Here is a 22,689-nt window from a genome sequence, read left to right as displayed (position 1 = left end):
ACCGTGAAGTGGATATTTTTTGTGCTGATGTTCATTGAGCAGTAACCTTGTTTGCCGTGTAGATATTATCTTGCCTTTGAAATGCATTTTCTGAAGAAAAAACTTACTTCTAATAATTAACTGCAAATAGTTGAGGTGGAGCAATGAAAGGATCCTAATTAAAAAATTCAGTTTTGAAAGCAAAATGATTGAAAAAATTCAGTAGTCAGAAAAACAAATTATAAAAAAGACGTAGTCTTAAAAAATGTATAAATTAGTAATAAATTACATTTATGAATTGAAACTAATTAAGAAGGGAGTGTATAGGACTTCCTCCAAAAATAAAGGTAAAGAAAATAAATTATAACTCTGACAAAAATATGACTAGCATCAAGCTTTTTGTCATATTAGTATCCAGCACATTGTTAATTATAAGTACTAATTTAAACCATGCAATGCCACTTTAAGTATACAATTAAGGTTAATATAAAACACTGTTAGCGGCAATAATCCAAATTGCCTCATTTATAAAATTGTGATTTAGCCTTAGTGGCAACAGCTTATTCATTGTGCAGGAGGTATGAACCAGAAAATAATTTAAAGTTAATTATTAATAAATTTCCATAATTGTAATACAAGTCTGGGTGTGGATCCAAATAATTGTTAACCACAAGTAACAAATCTGATATTTTTCATTATCTAACTTTATGTTCACTTAAATTACACTAGTATCCCAGTATTGACATAATAAATTTACAAAATCAGATATTGATATTTGTTGTCTATGTAGCAATAATATTGGTATCTTACTCATCTTGAACAAAAAACATTAACATGTTATTTTAGAAACAGAAAAACTAAAAATATTTGTTTTCAACCAAACCTCTAATGAAAAAAATTGTGCCAAATGTTGTGTGGTATTTTGTACCAGATTGTGACATAAAAGCCTAGAAACTTCTAGGCTTTCAATCAGTTCCTGATGAAACTGCAGAAATACTGACTAATCATTTAATGTCAGTTATAATGAATTAATAATGGAAATATTAATATCAATACAATTCTATAAGAGTTTACAGCATTTTATGACAGATGTCTTTCTTACAGTGAGATATGAGAAAACAAGTTTTGGTGGAGCAGAATCTTTTACTTGGATAAACAACAATGAATTATAACATGGTCTGAAATCAAAGCTTCAGGTGAAAAAAATGATGAAATTTTTGCAACTGGATAAACATGCCTCAACTGTTTGATGAAGTAGTGATTACAAAAACGTTTTGGTCAGCTATCTATGAAATTTGTTAAAACACAAGTTGTGAAGAAAATTTGATACAACTTGTCAATAATTTTAAAGAAAAGAACATTTCATTGCCAAGTCTTGTTCAAATTATATAATACTTTTTCAGCATGCCAGGCACATCTATATCAGTCGAAAAAGTATTCTCAATAATGAACATCATATGGTCTGAAGAAAGAGGTAAAATGGCTGAATTGATATAAAAGCTTTACTACACTGTAAAATTAACAGTGAACTAAACTGCAGTGAGTTTCTCAATACCATTAGAAATAAAGAATTTTTAAAGAAAGTTCACAATAGTGATAAATATTAATAACTTTTAATAAAAGGTATGCTCAGTTGAGTTATTAAAAATTGCTTTTAACTCATTTTCTGTTAATAACTAATTTATTTAGCCTTTTCAGTCATGTACTTATCCTAGTAGGCTTCATTAACTGTTGTGTGTATTTTCTCAAAATTGTCCTGGTTTGAAAAAAAAAATTATAGTAATTCCACTTACTGTTAAGAATTATGTCTCTTTTCTTCTTATTCATTTATAAAAGTAAATAAATATATAAACTGCCTCCTTCTTCTTATTCATTTGTAGGAGTAGATTTATTTATATTCAGCTGGCTATGTTATCAGCTGATATTTTATAGTAACAATGTATCTGATTTATTGTATTGTTCAGTTTTCTCATAGCATATTCAAAAATGTAATATTTTATAGTGTAAAATTTAAAAATTATATTAAGTTATATTTATCATGGCTGAATAATCAACGACTATTATTTATTTGAATTATGAACCAGAAAAATTAAGATATAGAATTAGTACACTTAATATTAAACCAAGACAGTTAATGATTTGGACACTTATAACCACTTTAAAGGAATCTTATTTCACTTGTGAATTACTAAACAAAATTATTTAAAAGATCAATAAGTTTATTTTAAAAGGTTATCAAGATTTTCAGTAGGACTATCCTAACATGTATAGAAGTCATGAAAATATTATTGCCATTTACTTTGAGGCAGCTATTGCAACAAGCCAACCAGCTCCTATCCGTAACTCTTCTGTTATCCTTGTTTCTATTCCTTTACTGTGTCCACGTGTATGTTGCGATTTTACATAATTAGACATCATAATCTCTTATTCTAAAGCACCAAATCCATTGCTAATATGAAGGTGATGTCAGAATTAAAACACCAAATACTTGGGAGTCATCATTCACCTTTATGTTTAATAATGATTTATCTTTGTTTTTCTTTTTTGGCACATGAACAAACAGTGATCATTTTCCTTTGCAGTCCTGTGTCTTTTCCATAATTTCAGTGGCCTGGATATTTGATTGTGGAATAGGTGACAGGGATAAGTATTACAGAATTTAGGGTTCCTGAGAGGATGCTGGTGATGCAGAGATTAACAACTTAATTTACTGATAAGTCTCATTGCCACAGATAGATATATCTCAAGAAATCTGGAAAACCTAAACATTCATTTGCTCCTTAGTGAAATAGAGAAAAAACACTTCAGGATCGTTGGAAGTTTTTGCAAATTTTGTATTGTAGATCCACTTCTCAGAATTTATGTTAATGTATAAGAGTTTTTCAAAGAACATTCCAAGATTTATTTTTTTATTTTAATTTATTTCCTGTTGTAAAAATCTACTGATTCCATTACAAAATTTATTTAATTTAAATCTTTGCAAAGCTGCTAAAATAACAGTGGCTTAATCACATTTACAATGACAGCTTCATATTTTGTTCTGGCTAGTCTAAACTTTGTTTCAAAGAGCTTCGAAATCAATTTTGATGAATGCTCGGGTGACTTAGAGCTGAGATTGTGAATAGCACAACAAGAAACGCAAATGTTGCTTCTTAGCCGCTATTAAAAATTCTGTCACTTAAATTGGTACCTTTAAAAATATGACAATGTATTTGAGGAAGTTCTTGCCACTGCTGGTAGGCTTGCTTTATGTTTCGCATATCTCAAGTGATTTTTAATGTCTGAACACACACCATGAGCTCCTAAAAATTCTGAAAAGCACAGTTCACATTTGACTTGGTCAATATGATCACACAGTTTTTTCAATAACAGATAATCCTTTGTTAATTCATCAGTAAAATAGTTCCTTTATATGGGGAAAGCATCTAGACAACATCAAAAGTACTTGAACTAGGTACAAAATATTTAGATTGGCAATAGAGGGGATATTTTAATTGCCAAATCGCCATTTTATCCAAGGCCTATTTTCATTTCTTATATATTCGGCATTTTTAACATTTTAACAAATAACCAACACAAAGTGACTAACTGGCCAGGATGCTAGGACCACATCTGCAAACCAGGATGATTCCGTTCAAAGCGGGACGTCTGGGAAGCCCAGTTATAAGTGATATAAATAGAGCTCATTGCAAATCATATTAAGTTTGAAGGGGAAGTGATTGTCGTAGTAGAAGGAAGAAAGAACAAAGGAGGATAAGTGGCACACGAAGTATTGTATACATACAAACCGATTAAAGTTTGTTGACAAATTCACTGTGTTCAACATTTTCTACTCCAAGGTGTGGTGGGTAAAAATTCAGATTTGACTTATAGAGACATATTACATCCTACAGCTCCCTATGAATTTATCAATTTACTGGTAATATTGTGATTTATGGACACCCAGAAAAATTTTTCATTTTTAAACACTGAACAAGCAGTTAATTCTACATTCATCAACATAACTATTTCATTTCTGACTAGTTCCCTTATTTGTGGGCCAAAAAAAATTCCCTATTTAATTTTTTCTTCATTTAGTTTTGGGAATTTCTGCCTTAGTAAAAGAATCCTTGATTGTCCTTCCTCATAGTTTTTATAAAGGGTTTTATTAATCCCAATTTTGATATGAAGGGACGGTAAAAATATTTTTTCTGGTTTAACTAGAGGCTCATGAATAATTTTTTTTAGACCAGAAATTAAATTCTTATGTTTCTTCCATTATTTTACTACATAATGCTTACTCTAGCTCAGCTATCCCACTCACAAATAAAACAGTATGTTGTATTCCCTAACTGCATGCCTCTAAACAGATTAGTACAGATTTAACAGTTACTACTTTTAAATCTCCAAACATGTTCTAACTATTCTTTTTATAATTTACTTTTTCACAAACAGATTTCATAATATCATAGTTTCTTCATATTAATTTCATAATGGATTGGTACAAAGGATATTTACTACGATCGTGAAGCAGAACAGCTTTTAAGCTGTACTTGGAGGAATCAATGAAAAGGTGCCACCACTCCTCAGTTCATGACTTTCAATATTTGTACAATAAACTAAGTAATTTTCTTCAGAAAAGTATTGAAAAAAGCTTTCAGATTTCTTTATCACTGTTTTCACGAAGAAAGTTTTTTTTAGGAATATTGGGAACTGGAATTGATTCACTGTGAGATAAAGGTCTGGGTGGAGATGGCAATGAAGGCTAGAGTACAGTGTGTCTTAAAAATTTCAAACACATTAGTTAGACAGAAATAACAATCAGTTAAGTGATCTTTTGATTCATGCCAACTTTAGAGATATCAAATGGTAAGGTCTTTCATGTGTGTTTTAGCCATCCTCTCAAGTTGACCGCACAGTTACTACAAATTATTTGTGGAGACCATGCCTTATTCTGATCACTGATTTTACAAAGTAAATATTTTATTAAGTTTCCTCCTTATTCTAACTTACAAAATCAATGAATGACCCCTACTACTCTATACATTTCATGGCTATCATAAAATTAGATGTGTAAATAAACAAAAGATTCATTGTTTACAGAAGAGGGATTTAATAATGTAGATTAACTGGGTACACAACTTTTATTGTTTTATTAAAAAAAAAAAAGAAAACTTGCAATAAAATAGATTAAATATAACTTTTAACAAATGAATAACAAATTTTCAATGCATTAAATATATAAAATTATATTCAGTTCTCATCACTACTGCTTTCTGATAAATTAGCCTCTTGCTTAATAGGTGCTCGTGGTGGTCTCTTTTTAACGTTTTTACTTTTTTTTGTCTTCAATACTTCTATTGCTGCCATTTTACGTTTTAAAGCCTCTAATCTGTCCTGCTCACGTTGAGGAATAAGTTCCTCTGCAGTTAATGGTTTTGGAGGAGGTGATGGTTCAATTATTAGTCGAGCACCTCTTCCCCTTTTCAGACCTTGCTGGATCTGTGATCTAATATTTTTTTTACCTTGTGTTTTTCTCTGACTAGATGATGTTCCTGCTGGAACTTCCAAAAGATCAGACTGATCACTTCTTTCTCCACCAAGCCTTTGTATAGCTTTTTGAACTCGATGGCTAACTTTATCTTTGTACACTGGAATAGTTGGTTTTACTTGAAAAAAAGTATCTATTGTTGTTTGACTCTGAAAAACAACAATTATATTTAATTAATTATAACAAAACTGAACTAAATCTATCAACTGAACTGAAAACTCAAATAAAACTTTAATGTTGATAACATATATAAAAATATTTTGACTTAAAAGCAATTTACCCTATATCAGCATAAACAAAAAAATGTTAACAATAAATAGACAGTATTCTGGAAAAATCTGTAATACTCTAGGCCAGAGGTCGGTAACTATTTTGTCAATAAGGGTGTAAAATAAATTCAAAAGTTATTGGGGGCACATGGAAAAACTTATCAAAAAATAAGCTTTTTAAAATTGGGGGCTTTTCAAAAAATATAAATACAACACAAATATGACAAACATCCAAATATGACGAACTGCCAGTTTGTTATAATTGGGAGTATAATTAGAATTACATGTTCTTAGACAGCTATCTAAATTAGAATCTGTAAGCTTAGATCGATATTTTGATTTTAGATACATTGTATTTGAAAACACATTCACAATTATACGTAGTTGCAAAATAAGAACAAATTATTAGTGCACATTTTTTTAAAATATGATATTTATCTTTATGAACTAAATTCTAAAACATGCTAATATTATCAGTATAATGTGCTTTTAAAACAATATTGTTTCGCAGATTCTAATTATTGTTCAGATTCTATTGTTTCAGATTTCTAATTCTATTTCGTCCATATTACTAAGCTCAAAATATTGGCCAATCGCAGCAGATGCAATATCAGCTGCGATTGGCCAAGTCACACTAAACGGATTAACAAAAAATACTATAACAGATTCTAATTTTTTAATATCGCAAATCGGGATAAAAATTCTTCTGCAAGATTCTCTATAATTTTTATATATGATGTAAGTGTTTTATTATCCAAACTTTCAATAATATGTTTCACATTTGGAAAATTAATTAATGGATATTTTTCTAATGTGATTTCAGTAATGCTAATTTAGTTTTAAATATGTTTACTGTCCTACTCATATCAGCAATATGATGATTCTTTCCTTGTAACTTCGTATTTAATTCATTTAAATTGGCCGAAACATTGGTTAAAATCCCAAATCTATCAACCAGTCACTATTTTCTAACTGCTTGTGATATTCACCCCTTGATGAAAGAAATTCTTTTATTTGTGGCAAAAGGCTAATAAATCTTTCAAGTATTTTACCCCTGTTGAGCCATCTCACATCAGTACATAAAAAAAAGGTCAATACACTTGTTATTTTCCTCTTCCAAAAGTAATTTAAATAATATGAGTTGCATTTCTCATGATCTTATAGTATTAATAATTTTTATTACAAGTGACATTAAATCATTAAAAACAATAGCTTTTGTACATAGTACTTCCTGGTGTATAAGACAATGGTATGATACAAATTTAGGAAATAAAGAATCTTCTCTGCATAAAGCAATAAATCCAGTGTTCTTACCAGTCATGGAACATGCACAATCTGTTGTAATGGAAGTTAACTTCAGCCGTGGTAAATTATTAGTGATTGAAAATTTTTTAAATACAAAAAATATATCTTCTGCTCCAGTATACCCCTTTAGTGGAAGGATTTTAAGGGACTCTTCTTTTGTAGAAAAATCATCAAACACCATTTTTACACAAACCACTAATTGGGCTATGTCTATCAGGTCTGTTGATTCATCCAACTGTAGCGAAAAGCAAATGTATCTTTTCTTGTCATTTGATAAGAATTGTGTTTCTAAATCATCTGAAATTGTTTCAATTCTTCTGGTTACTGTTTTGGCTGACAACTGTAAAGTATTTACGGCTGCAATTATTTTCGATTTATTTTTAAACTCATCAAATAACGAGTCAGAAGTCTCTAATATGGCTTCTTTTATTAAATCCCCATCTGTATGTGGTTTTTCTTCTTATCTAATAAATGTGAAATCTTAAAAGATGCAGTTGTTGCAGCTTTAGGCCATTCCAATAGTAGCGAAAAAGCTTTGTTGTTTGATAATAACTGATTTTAGGGAAGATATCTTTTTTCTTATTTCGGAGGCCACAGGGTAGTCGGCATCAAAATTTCAAAGAATGGTTTTGAAATGTCTTTCAATGTTACTTCTTGGGATCACCACACTATTATTACACAATAAGCAGATACATTTGCCTTTAACATCAATAAAACAAAACTGCTCTTTCCAATCAATACTAAAACAATAAATTCTTTTTCTTTTACAGTTATTCATGATGGGTTATTTATAAAATCCATTTAACCAGAACAATACGCATTAGATAAAGATAAGCATGACTATCTTGCATGATATGGTTCCTAATAATACGTAAATAATAGAATATAGTCAATAATATGTAAGTTGTGAATAGCACTCACAATATGTAGCACTCAGAATATGGTAACATACTACCAAATTTATCAGAAGCGAGAATATTCCTACGAGAGTAGAAATATTCTTATTAATATAATAAGTAGAGAAAGTGTGTCAGTGTATGATCTTGATTGCTATTTGCTTATACTGAGGTTACACAATTATATTGTCATAACATGTGACATTGATACGATTATTGGGCTTAGTAGGTGTGTAAAATAGTGAGGGTGTATAAAAATTTCATTGAGGGCACCATGTTGCAGGCCCTGTTATAGGCTAAACTTTATTATATTTTTAAACAGAAATGTTTTATTCAATTTCTAATTGAATAAAACATATCTATTATAATAAAAAATACAATTCTTTTATTAAACAATGTTGTGTACAATTACACTGTCTGGTCTATTGGCATTTATTATGGAAATAACTGCATTCATTTTATAATGACTAAAAAAATCCACTAGTTGCTGTCTTTGTAGCTCAGAAGGATAGTAATTGGCTGATATGCAATGGTAAGATCAATTCAATTTTAATTTAAAAGCAACTACATTCTCTTTATGATAGAATTAAGTCAATCAACATATACATCAATTTGATGATTCATAAAAAAAAAAAAAAACTAACTAAAAACTATAAGAGAAAGAGGAGCTTACACTTCTTTGGGAAACATTCTTTATCACAGGCAGCAATATTTTATCAGTACATGTCTGATTCCATCCAAATTTTCTTTTGGCAAATTCTCTCAGCCCATCTAAATCTGGAGTACTCCATGAGAACTGTTCTTCAGACTCATCAACCAAAGGTTGAAGGTATGCTTCAACCACATCTTTACTTGGAAAACCTATAGCGAAATAAAAAAAAAATACAATGTCAAAAAGATATATAATAGGTATGGTTCAAATGTAAGGGAAAATGAGTTATAAACAGCGATTGGCAACACTGATTGGTTTGCACATGAACAGTAGCTTTAAGTAGTCTGTTGTATAAGTAACTGCTACAGTTCACTGTTGTTTGCCTTTTTGAGACAGTGTGTTAATAACATTCACAACTGACAGATTGTCAGTTGTGAAGTTTGATAGATTTCTAAACGCAATAGGTCATAATGCTGCTGAAATTCACTGTCAATTGTGTGAAACATATGGACCTACTACAATGAGTGAAGGAAAAGTAAGGCAATGGTGTCGTGAGTTTAAGGAAGGCCGTTCAAATGTTCATGATGAACAACAAAATGGCAGGCCTAGTCTCAGGACTGACGATCCTGTTCAACATTTGAATGCAATGAGAAAATCATCGCATTACAATTAGCAATCTTTCTCAAGAATTTCCAGATGTTTCAAAAACAACATTGTTGAAAATTGTGACCAGCACTCTAGGCCAGTGTGCCACAACTTTTTTAGCCACCAAAATGACCACGAAAAACGACCACCAAAATGTAAAAAAAAAGTACATAATAAATATTTTGCAACCCCCAAACCAATGAAAAATAGTTAAAACTATTTAGCTGCATTGACAGCGATGGGTATAAACATGCACGTATGAAGTGTACAAATATAAGCATATTACAGCTTGTAACTGGATGTGTACCTGCTCTTTGTAATTTGGTATGCTTGCATAATATTTACTTTGAGAGCATCATGTTGGAACACGCATATGATACATTTGAACATGTGCTCTCAACAGTATAAAAGAGGCATAAGAATTTGCAGAAAATCAGTTTAGTTCTGAATGCAAAGCGCGCCATTATTTGAGTTTTTAAAGGCGTAGTTTCATTGAAAATAATAATAATTGAAGTTTTGGTGTTTTAGAGTGCAGGTCAAATGGTATTAACTGTTATTAGATTCTTATGCAAAATGGATAAATCTATGAAAAAATGAAATGAATCATCTACATCCAGTGAACTGATTGGAAAAGAGACAAGATTGTATAATGACATTTAAATTATGGTTTTATTCATTGATGAAAAGCCACAGTGCGTTGTTTGCTTTCAAGTCCTCTCCGATGAAAGCATGAAGCTATAAAAATTAACGACTTAGAAACTAAACATCAGCATCATAAAAGCAAACCCTTGGATTTTTTCTAAAGAAGATTAAATACTCTGAGAAATCAACAAACTACTATTTATAAATCAATCCATGCAGTGGCACTATTCCTGTTCACATAAACTGAAAAAATTTGACCATTTCTCAATGTTTTTACAGAATAATGAATATATCCTCCTATTGGCTTACTCAGCATGTGAATTTACAAGGACATAATAATAAAATTTTATTAATGACAAACGAAGTTCATGCTTTCATTAAGAAGCTTGATGTTTGGATTATTCACCTTCAAAGCAAAAATCTTGATAAGTTTCCACTCATTTCCAATTATATTCAGAAAAATTTGGATGAAGAAGACAATTATTTACCACAGTTAGAGTAGCATGAAGATGCATTCATGCAAGCCAAAAATTCAGTTGGCAGAGTATTTCCCAGAAGATAAAAATGATTTCTCAATGGGATGGGTACTCAATCCATTTAGTGAAAACATTGTTGTTGTTGCTAAATTACCAGATGACATTCACGACCAGGTCATTGAAATGTCTACTGATAAAAAAATTTCAATTCATATCTGAAGATTTACGTACATTTTGGCTTGCCATTGAAAATATTAATCCCTTTAGCCACGTCTAACCTGGATGAAAAGGGGTTTTCAACTGTGGTTGCACAAAAAACTAAACATAGGAATTGTCTTTTAATCAACTGAAAACAATTTGCTTTTCTGGGTTTTTCTAACATAGATCCACTTATGGACAAACTTTTAAATGAAAAGAAAAACAAATGCAACCATATTATCTCATTTCTTTATATGTGTACTTACAAATGAATGTAAAATGTTTACAATAAATGATTTCATTATTGTTTGTGTTGTTTTGCCTAATTTTGCAACCCCCCTTTCATATCACCGCGACCCCCAGGTTGAGAAACACTGCTCTAGGCTATTTTAAACTGTGTGCAAGAGGGTGCCGAAAATGTTGACAACTGTCCATAAGGATCACAGAATGACATCTGTATGTGCTTTTTTGACCTGCTATAACCACAAGGACTAAATCTTTTCTCATATCGTGACGATATGTAGATTTCTTTTGCTTTTTAGCTTTACAAAACTAGATGCTTACTTTCATAGGTGCTTTTTAGCATCTACAAAATGTAGATGCTGAGACAAACAACAATCCAAGCAGTGGCATCATTCCTGTTCACCTAAACTGAAAAAATTCAAACAAGTCCAGTCTTGAAGGATGATCACGGCAACTGTATTCTGGGATCAAAAGCATATGCTTTTGGTTAATTTCACGGAACCTGGAACATCCATCAAATCACAAGTCTACGGTGAAATACTTTCTATATTTTATCAAGCTACTCAACACTGATGATGGGGAATGCTGAGATAAAGAATTGTTCTTCTTCATGATAATAGTCAACATAAAGCTCTATACACAACAAAAACAATTAAAATATTCGGATGGGAGATTTTTGATCATCCCCTTACAGTACTGATTTCACGTTCAGTGACTACAATCTCTTCCTACACCTCAAAAACTGACTTACATCTCAACGACTTCAGGAAAGTGAAGAGTTGAAAATCCTGGTGCAAAAGTGGCTACAATCCCAGGTGGTGGAATTTCAAGCAGCAGGTTTGAAGAAGCTTTTGTTTCACAATACCTTAAGTGTTTGGAACAAAATGGTGATTAAGTAGAAAATAAAGTAAATGTGTAAGTATATGAAATCATTAATAAATTAATAAAAACACTTGTATAAATTTTCAAAATTGACACTTTATACAAAAACTCTATAAAGCTACTTTGATTCCAATGGAATCATCTTCAGTATTCCCCACAGGGAAGAAATATATAGGACAAACTAAAATAAAATGAAATACTAGAATAAACAAACACAAAAGATACATAATGAACAGACAGATGGATAAGTCGGCAATAGCAGACATATTTTAGAATCAGATTACACTTTCAATTCAACAACTGTAAAATTACTGAAAAATGCCCACAAGAATTAGATGCATGGGAATCATATTTCATTAAAAAAACTGAAAATATCATAAACTGAGAAACCAGACCAATAACAAGTAAATTGTTGGATAAAAGATTTTTAGATAGTTTTATGAGTTAATAGCTTTAGGTTATAATAAACAAGGGCTATCAAGACATTAGTTTGATTTTTGTCATAAATATTATCTATATAGACATATATAATTGTATATATGTATTATCTAAATTTAAATCAATGTAATCACCTCAGTTCCTGGTTTAATAACTCTCACCAATTTATATACAATCTCCCTCCTTACCCCCCCACCAACACTTACCTATCTTCCAACAACTTTTCTTCAAACTTGCCAACAGTAACATGTAGATCTTCGCAGAAGCTTAATGTTCTCCTTTCTGTATTTCAAAAATACTGATAGTTTAATAATATTAAAAATTTTTGTTTGTTTATGTTATTCTACTGAAGATAATTCCGTTGGAATTGAAATAGCTATATAGAGTTTTTATATAAAGGAAATTGTTAATTTTGAAAATTTATGCAAATGTTTTTATTTGTTGTAATAATTGGCAAATCAAACTCAAGAAGTTAAACAAACATTAATAAATTTTTCACTGTTCTCGCTTTGTTATCGATTGGCACTTACTTTTGAACCGCACTTTGTATTACTTTTTTGGCATCATAGTGCTAGAGTTATGCTGCGAGAAGTAAGGTATGGTAACCAGTCAAAAAAGGGTATTTTTTTGCATTTCTCTGTGTTTCGTGACCCAGGGACAGTAAAAAACAATAAAAAAGTAGAGGGTAATGTTTGAATGTATGTGCGTTTGTGTGTTTAAAAAAAACTTTTAACTGGATAAACTGATTTTTATGAAATCTGACATACTTGGGTACGTGGGGTAATTTCTTGGTTAGTTTAGGGTCAACATTTCTGTGGCGTTGATAGTTTCTTTGGGTCAATTTTCTCAAAATTTTGTTAATATACTCCTACTTTATATTATGAGAATGAATCAAATATAAACAAGAATTTTATTTTTAATAAATTTATTGATTAATAATGTACACAAATCATACCTTCATCATTTCTCTATATAGTCTCCTGCACCATCTACACACTTTTGCCAAAAATTTGGAAGCTTGAATACTCCTTGTTCATAAAAGGCTTGAGAATGAGTCATCCATCAATTGTGCATGTGCTCCTCGACGTTTTCATTGTTTTTGGATCGTTTCCCTCCAAGCGATTCTTTCAAGGGTACCAACAAAAATAATCACAAGGAAACAAATCTGGGCTGTGGGGCAGGTGGTCGAGGGTTCTCCAGTGCATTTTTTCCAATTTATCCCTCGTCAAAATCACAGTGTGCTTTGTAGAGAAAGATGATATTTCTGATGGATATACCCTGTCTTTTGTTTCAGTAGGCGGCTTTTGTTCACTGTAGCAGCTGCCAATAGTAAGCCACATTCACTGTTCGTTGGTTGTAGAGAAAATCAATGCGTAAAACTCCCCTTGAGTCAAAAAAAAATTGTTGCAAGAGCCTTTTCGGCTGACAGACAAGTTTTGGCCTTCAATGTATAGCTCTCATCCTTTCTTCACCATTCTTGACTCCGAAGTGTAATGATGGAACCATGTCTCATCACATGTGACAATGTGCCTCAGAAAAATGTCCCCTTATTACCAAAATTGATTCAGAAGTCTCTCACACATTTTCAACCTGACCTATTTTTGATTTTCTTAAAAAAATAGTCAACAACCTCGGAACCCATTGAGCACTAATTTTTCTATAGCCCAGATGATTGGTGATAATGGATTGAGCACTCCTGTAGTTAATAACCACTTCTGACGTGATTCCTTCAAAAGTGAACTGGTGGTGATCACTTTCGATAAACGGCATGGATTTTATTAGCCGAGACTTGATCTTGGGTGTTGATCATGACTTCATTTTCTACACTTTCTTGTTCACACTTACATTGTCTGGCCCGCATATATACTTGGTTCTGGGACAATGTAGTGTCCCCAAACTGTTTCTTTAAATGAGTTAAAATTTCCATGGGTTTAACACCTTCATTAATTAGAAATTTATGATTATATGTTGAACAACAGACGACGTCTGTTGCTCAATGAACTGCTCTGTGAACCTCTTGCTTACTCATGGCTGTACTGATGACAGAACACAGTAGAGGAGCTAACCAAGCTGGTTCCCCCTCTCTCTAACACACCACCTAGTCCACCATCCAGCTCAGAACTGTTTGCTGCATAGAACAGCAAAATTACTGTTTAAATTTGATTCACCCTTGTAAGCTCAGTATATATGTACAAGCTTATCTTACCATTACGAATAAAAAAAATTTCCCTCCAAAATTGAAAAAAACTATCTTTTTTTATTTACTGCATATTTTTTATGCCAATTTTTTTCACATCTTCCTAGGCATATTAATAGTGCAAATGACCAAAACAATATACTTTGGGTGCAATATTGGGGTTAGGGGAGTCGATCAAAGTTTAAAAATATTGATTTTTGGTTTTTTAAAATATTTTTTTAGTTTATATACACTTTTAATAATATCTAAATAAAATTTCATCATAATTCACTCCCAAAAGAGATCTTAGAACTTTTTATTGGTCGTTCATTTTTCAGTGGATTTTTTTTTTTTTTAGTTTCTTCCATTTAACATAGTAAACGTAGAAGAAAAAAGTTTTCTTGGGAGGTGATTTTGGGGGAGTGGGAGAATGGAAAAAAGTAAAAAAAATATAATTTTTTGATTTGTTCATGTATTATTTTTCCACTATATAAGAATAAATAACCAATGTCAGGAAAGTATAACAACTTTTCTGTCATGCAGAAAATATGTTTGCATATGTGTGTATGTATGTGTATGTGCATGTACACACACACACACACACACACACATGCATGCGCTACACAAACCTTCACAGCACCAGACAGGCCAGTACCAAACACAGATTACTGCTGGCCCAATGATTTAAAAGAGTTATTTATGGTTTTCATAATCTAGCTGAAATTAAATTTTATACATGTAAATATTGTAAGTTTTCTGAAAATGAGTTAATAATAAATGTAATTTTTAAAAATAGAGACATGGTTTAAAAAAATAAAGGATATATGAAACTTTTAATTGGTTAAATTAAAAAATTATGGTAATCTAAAAAGAGGTAAAACACTTCATGAGATTTTATTTGACTGTTTATGCTTAAAAGTTAATTCAACTGGTTTGGTATTTGATTTGTTTTCATCCAAAATTTAACAGTATTTCGATTTAATGAATATTTTAATTATAAATAAGAAATTTTTTCATACACTGAAATTAATGCATTCCATTCAACATACATATAAATATATGCTCAGTTGATTTTTATTCATGACTTTTGTATTGATTATTTATTAAAATTTAATTCTGTATTATTTCATGTATATAATGTTTAAAAAATAAAATAAAGAAGAACTAAACATAAACATGTTACATTCACTTGGCTCCTTTCGGATGCACTCGGCGCCTGACGATTTAGCAGCTCCTCACCGTTCACACAGCTCCTTTCGGATGGACTTGGCTTATATCGACATCACTCGGCTCTTTACAGTTCACTCGGCTCCACTTACCCTATATAAGCCGGCTTGCCACTAGAGTCAGGTTACTTCCACTTCTACTTCTACTTCTACTTCTACTTCTTCGTCACTCTCAGCAGTCTCTCGTTGTCTTCACGCTCTTGTTGTGCATCATCTCTCTCAGACCATAGTCTCTCTCTGGCCATCGTTTCTGATCATCATCTCTGTGCATTCATATTCGTCGGTTCAGTTATTACAAACCAGCCAAATTCATCGAAGCAGGATCTTTCCAAACTGGTTATAACAACGTGTTACCTCTGTATTTTCTGATACACTATTGTAGATTACGCCAAGGATAAACTGTATGTATATATGTGTACTTTAATTCACGAGTTCATTTTTACAAAATAATGTGTGATTAAGGCAAATTAAAATTATTCATTATATTAAACAGTTGTGCTATTAGTAAAATTAGTGAAATACTCAATTAAATTGTACATTATGAATTTGAAATTCAAGATTGGCTTAAAAAACCATTTCTTCATTCAAGCGTAGTCATGAAAGGTGGCTTAGATAAAGGTTGTGTTATTATTTTTCATGTGTGACATATTTTATATGTTATTAATGATAACTATTATTATTAAAAATATTTTGGTTGTTCATTAAAAGTCTTTGTTTAAAAGTCAGTTGCTGAGGGTAAATTATGTTTTTACTTGAAATGTTTTCAAATAGTGACTCTATCATTTAATTTAAGTTGTTAAGTGCAGAGATTAATTCTTATTTATTCATGAACTGAATTCATATTACTTTTCTTAAATTAATCTAAAGAAAACTCCTGAAGTGAAGTTATGTTTTTGGACTTCTTTGTAATTAATATTGTGATTTGTTCTAGTAATATTTATTGCTTTTGTATTCCATAACAACTTTTGTAGTTTGAATAACAATGTATTTAGTTCTTTGAATTATTTTTAGACTCGTATTTAATACAAAAGATTTTCAAATAATTAATTGAAAAATGTATATTTATGTATTGTCATTTAATATTATTAACAGATATGTTGATTCAGCTGATATCCTTGTATAAATACTGTACAGGATTAAGTTTATTTCGTAATTGCATTTAATTTTTTAAGGTTATGCTTTAAAGAAAAGTTTGAAAGTTTGTTTTTCATTCTGTTAAAAATAAAGTCCAATATTCTTTTGGCAAAAACGAGTTATTTGTAATTTTATTTTTGCAACTTTCCCCAACAGTAACTATGCAAGAATGCTGGTTGTTTTGGTATAATTTTCATTTTACATTTATGTAATCAAACCGCAGATGTTATACTAAATCATTCTTTGAGATGACATCCATTGAGATATTTTCAGCATTTCATGATATTTGTTTATGCTACTACAAAAGACTACAGATTTATTAAAAAATAAGACTGACAACAAAGTTTCAATAAAGCAGATTTAATTTATTTTACTGTTAAATCCACTATTTAAAAAAAAGGTGAATGATATTCATAACAGACTTTATTTCACTGAAAACAAACCTGTTTCAAATTTTAATTTATTATTATGATAGTTTAATCATAATTGGTTAAAATAATTTTAATCAATTTTAACATTTTTTGATGAAGAAACCAGGCATTATGAAGCCCTTTTTATAATTTATACAAATTAAAAAAAAATATAAAAAACATAAATACATTTATCATGATTACTAACATTTTAATTCTATCCTGCACTCAGCTTTTGAAATAAAATTCAAAGGGTTTCTCTGTCATCTTCATTATATAATTTACGATATTCAATTTGTTTGGTCTTGTTCTAAAATACCCTACTGAATTAGCAAATTTAATAGTGTCTCTTTTGCTTAGAAGAAAATTTCATAGACAGATTTTAATCGCCCCAGAATCTTTCTTTATGAACATGTAGATAAAAATATTATATAATTTGTGAAGTAAGATTGGTTATTTTTTTTAAAATAAAAAATATGTAACCATTTAAGACAAACGATTAAAAACGTCTGGAAGAGTGTGAAAAAGAGGTGTTCCAGTGATGTAATTTTAAAGCTACAATATTAGTAAAAAAAAAACAAACACAATAGCCTTCAAGCAAACATATATTTCACAATAATGTTTGCCACCATGCTGTATTACAACTTGGATACCACTGGATGGTTCTGATCTGAGAAGTTTTTGACTATTTTTCGTGCAGTTCTCACTTGATTTTAAAGACATTAGTTCCTGTTAACCAATATAAAATTAAAAGCTAAGAAATACACTGAGAATGAACTTAAGCAACAGAATTGACCAACAGATTAATTAGAAATAACACACTTCTCTGAAAAGATGTTTTGAAGTTATTAACTTACTTATTTAAAACTATACGCATCTTTGGTGGTCATATGGAGGCAAAGTCATATGGAGGCAAAATATTAACAATTTTCTGTAAACATATCCTGAATAGAATTTGAGCTAAGAAAAATATTAATGTCATTCTTATGGCATCTTTAATAGACATATAAGAACTAAACAAAGCTAAGAAGAATTGGCAGATACATCTGAAATGCATTTATGGATTTAGATGCATTTAGTATTACAGAGGGTAGAAGAAGAATGAAGTTAATGGTGATCCAGTTAGATTTGTTGAAAATCTGGAGATCAAAATATATATATATATATATAATATTTATTTATTTGAAAATTCAAATAATTCATCAATATATTGACCACTGTGCTAATGAAATTAAAAAGCAACAACTTAACCACCAAACACAGTAACAGAAAAACCTAAAAAAAACTAATACCAATATTTGATCTTCATGGGATCCTGCATCATCAGTCAGTACACAACTACCATAATTACATCAACAAATAACAAAAAAGAAATAAAAACTTAAAAATTTAGAAATATTTGACTTCAATAACGGCAGTGGCATTGCTAATAATTCTGTGGTTTTAAGAGTGTTTATGTTTTCTACATTTTTAAGTTTTTATTTCTTTGTCATTTCTTTGCAGGATCCTGTGAAGGTCGACTATTGGTATTGGTTTTTTGTTACTGTGTTTGGTGGTTTTGTTTTTTGAATACACATGCGTGCATTCCCCCCTCTCTCCACATACACTCACACACACAGTGTTTAAATGATAAGCAGGGTCAATGTGTAAAACTCTTCTTTCCTTATTCCTTAAAGCTATCACCCCATCTTAAATATTTTTTGGGATGCTTTATTTACATATTTACATATTTACAATAGGACACATCGTCATCACCTGAAATGACCAAATTTCATCGTTCAATTAACTTATAGAGTTAAAGCATCAGATAAATTATAAACTAAATGAAAAAAGTTTAATTTTTAGATCGTGAAAAATATACCTTCTTCTAAGCGTACATCTTTTAATTTCTTAGCCAGAGGTGAGTTACTATTACTTGGATGCTGAAGCCAATTTTTAAAAGCAGTAAGTGTTGTAAGTATACTAGATTCATTTGATGATGATGGACGAAACATTGAAATAACTTCCAGAGCTGTGACTGGACCAACTCCAGTAATACCAACTGTATAATCACTTCCAACAAGTAGAGCTAGTTCAATTAAATCCCCTCTTGTAAGTTCTGTAGAAAAAATAACATTATTAGTAAAATAGAATTTATAGCATTTAATCATGTAAAACAAGTTTTAGATTTGTTTTATTAATCACTTATGTAAATTATGACTACTCAGTAATTATAAATTAAATCTAAATATAATAAATTTTATGATACTAAGGAAGTTGTCATAAAACACAGATTTTATTTTGTTTAAATGTAACAGTAAAAGACTGAAAATTATAATCAAAATAATTAATTATGCTAAGTGAAAAGTTTTAAATACTCACTAAAAAAATGCTGAATATCTTGGGCCTGAAACTGTAACACAAATTTTTTTTGGTTGAAAAAGTTTTTGTAGACTTTCCGAGCTCCAAATAACCAAATATCACTGTCATCTGTAATTGTACCTTGAGTGAGACCAATCTGATCAAGAAATGCACACTGAGCTTCTGCCTCCATTGGGGCCATTACCCAAGGCACACCAAATAACTGAAGTAACTCCTGCAATTTAAAACACATTTAATTTTTACCCAATTGTGAAAGGTATATATATATATATATATATATATATATATATATATATATATGTGTGTGTGTGTATTAGTAAATAAGGGGATATCAAAACTAAACCTACTATATGCAGAAAAAAATTATACACACATGTAGTATATTTAGTTAATGTAAATATTAACAAAAGAAATGAGCTCAGACAATTAATTATCTATTTCCCTCAGATAATACCATTGATGTCTTGTTGAATCTTTCTTATTTTGTTAGTAATTATCCAATTCTTCATATGCATAAAAAAACCTGCAAGAATTGCACAATTATACTCGCAATCATATTTTCATTTCAATATATATACTAAAATGCAAAATCTGTTCCAAAAACGTAAAATAAATAATTAGTTAAATAAAATAACAGAGTACTATTAACTAAATACAATATTTAGTTAACTCATTATTATGGACAAAATTAAAAAATAAATTTACAACAGTTTATTCAGTTAGAATAAAAATCCACAGCTCAGCATGAGCTTTACCAAATAAATCCATGCTGAGCTACAGAAACATGTGGTAGAGAATTTGATCCACATACAGTTCAGTATAAGCAATAATAATGCTATCTCTTGCTTGTATAAGAATGGTCACTCTGGCAGGGGGATCATCTTCTCATCAGATATCAATGTTAATAAGTGAGATAATTCATTCAAGGTAAAATCACTATCGGCTAGCTCATATATATTTTATATTCAACAAATGTATCTTGTTTACTTTTGCTTTATAATGTTACCGATATTCCTGTTTTAATAATTCCAATTTAATTTTATTCTGATTGGTAAAATATTTATATAGATCACATCAAAAATGGACAGATCTAATTTATACATTTCAGGTTTTAAATTATCCACCTTATTTAAGCTTCTAACATCTACACTTTAACTCAAAGAATGTCATGGTTTTATACTTTCTGAAAACCTCCTTTAGGACACTACCGTTGACCCAGAGACGGGAGAGATTGGGGGATTATTCTACTTCCAGAATGTTTTGCCTAAGAAGATATAATCTTTGATTTTTTAATGAACAAGAAATACAGGACATATAATAAATTTTTTACAAGAAATACAGGCACTTTTTTTTAGAAATATAGTTAGTTTTCAATTTTTTTTAAGTTAGGCAGAACTTAAAGCCTAAGTTTGTTATTCAGTTGTATCAACAATCACTTAATTGGCATTTTTAATAATTGCTGAAAGGACTGCTACTTCATTATAGGAATTATTATTTTGACTGGTTTCTCCACAGATACCCATCCACTATGAAACACCTACAAGTATGAGGGATCTTGTCTTTGGGGGAAAAATCATGTTATTTACAAGTGACCAATACCCACTTCAGATCAATGTCTTTATCAGCTTTGTGACTATTTCAGGTGTACTGTCCCCCTTAGAAAATAAAATAAAATAAGACTACTGCTTCCTGTCCACAACAATTTATTTACTTTACTCTTTATTCTAGCTAACTAATACTACTAACAATACTAATAATCTATATGAAACCTAGATGCATATTGTAGAAAAATACTTGCAGAAAATATAGCACTCAACAATACTTATAATAAATTATAGGTAATTTAATAAATAACTGGTAAAACATTACTATAATCAACTTTAAAAATCTAATTAAAAAAATTAAAGTCTTAAAATTAAAAGAAAAAAAAAAAATGATAAAACTTGCTTTTAAAATCTAAAGATTTATTAAACAATTTCTAACTTACACATTATTTTATACCATAGAATCAATGATTTTGTAACCAATATTATTAAAAATACTCTTCAAATGTTGGGGTTTCTAATGGATCCCATTTAATTTAATAGTCAACATTATTATTATATAGTCAACATATTTCTTTTTGTATGTTTATCATTTTGATTCTTTGTTTTATTTTTATATATTTTTTTAGTTTTGAAGTTTACTGTAACTGATTTTTTTAAATATTTTTTTTGAACGTACAATAAATGTTCTTACGGTGTTTTGATTTTCTAGTTACAAATAACTTGAATTAAATATTTTACTTAATAAACACAAACAAAATAACAATTTCATCTTTAAAGATTTTCTTACTACGAAGTAAGAAAATGTGGATGCTGAAGATAATGTAGAAGATAATGTAGATAAGTAGGTAGACCAGTTACCTCCTGAATTTACAATTTGTATTTAATTGCTAAATACAAACTTAAATTGAAATACATTATGTTCAGGGAGGTTCATATGGCAAGAAAGTATTATTGGTCAAAAGTTAGTAAGTTCAGTTAAGACCTAGAGGATGGGATGGACAATTCTTGTTACCTATGATATTCTGTTGTGGTTACATTAACCCTTCCACTATACTTTTTGCAGCATCAATATTACTTCAGACACCCAGATAGAAATACTGAACATCTATGTGTTTATGTTCTCTTTCAACTCTCTGCAAAACAGCTTCTTGAAAATTTTTTCGCTTTTATTCAAGAAAATATATTATATATAATACCTGTGCTTCTAAACGCATTTGTTCTGTAACTGTTGTGGCAAGTCTCTCTTCTTTTGCTTGCTTTATTAACAGTTCTTCTTCTCGATGTTCTAATACAGTCTGAAATTAAACACAAAAATGAAATTAATAAACACAGACTACATTATTCCACAATATTCAAATTTCTATAATTCTATAATAAAAAAAAAATGAAGGAATGATAAATTTTATCATAGGAAAAGAAAATTCATATCTATCTGGTCATTGTTTAATGATTAAAATTTTCAAGCATTCTTTTGAACCGTTAAGTTATATCTTTTGCACGAAAATTGTGCTAATTTGAGGATTGAGAATCTAGAAAAATCAATGATAATAATCTGTAGAAAGACTGTTCTTAGAATAATATTAATCTTGTGAACTATAAATAGTTAGCAATGAGACTGAAAGATGAGTGAAAGAAAAGAAAGGAAGTTAGTATGTAATGAATATAGTTTATAAAACTATA

General features: G+C 30.0%; 1 protein-coding gene across 2 annotated transcripts in view; it reads right to left on the bottom strand.

Moving 5' to 3' along the window:
• Positions 1-5,088: 5,088 nt before the first annotated feature.
• Positions 5,089-22,689, bottom strand: part of mus201 (rad2 superfamily protein mus201) — a 70,003-nt gene continuing 52,402 nt past the window's right edge. For both annotated transcript variants that reach the window (XM_075355401.1, XM_075355402.1), the window contains 5 exons: positions 22,206-22,304; positions 19,463-19,676; positions 18,963-19,199; positions 8,653-8,840; positions 5,089-5,658 (listed from right to left, as the gene is read on the bottom strand). In XM_075355401.1, coding sequence (XP_075211516.1) covers positions 5,212-5,658; positions 8,653-8,840; positions 18,963-19,199; positions 19,463-19,676; positions 22,206-22,304 — 1,185 coding nt within the window. In that variant the 3' untranslated portion in view covers positions 5,089-5,211. The remainder of the gene's footprint in view (positions 5,659-8,652; positions 8,841-18,962; positions 19,200-19,462; positions 19,677-22,205; positions 22,305-22,689) is intronic.

The sequence above is a fragment of the Lycorma delicatula genome, chromosome 2, assembly GCF_047948215.1.
Source record: "Lycorma delicatula isolate Av1 chromosome 2, ASM4794821v1, whole genome shotgun sequence".
Lineage (NCBI taxonomy): Eukaryota > Metazoa > Arthropoda > Insecta > Hemiptera > Fulgoridae > Lycorma > Lycorma delicatula.
Note: the sequence above shows the minus strand (reverse complement) of the source record. Positions and strands in the feature narration are given on the sequence as shown.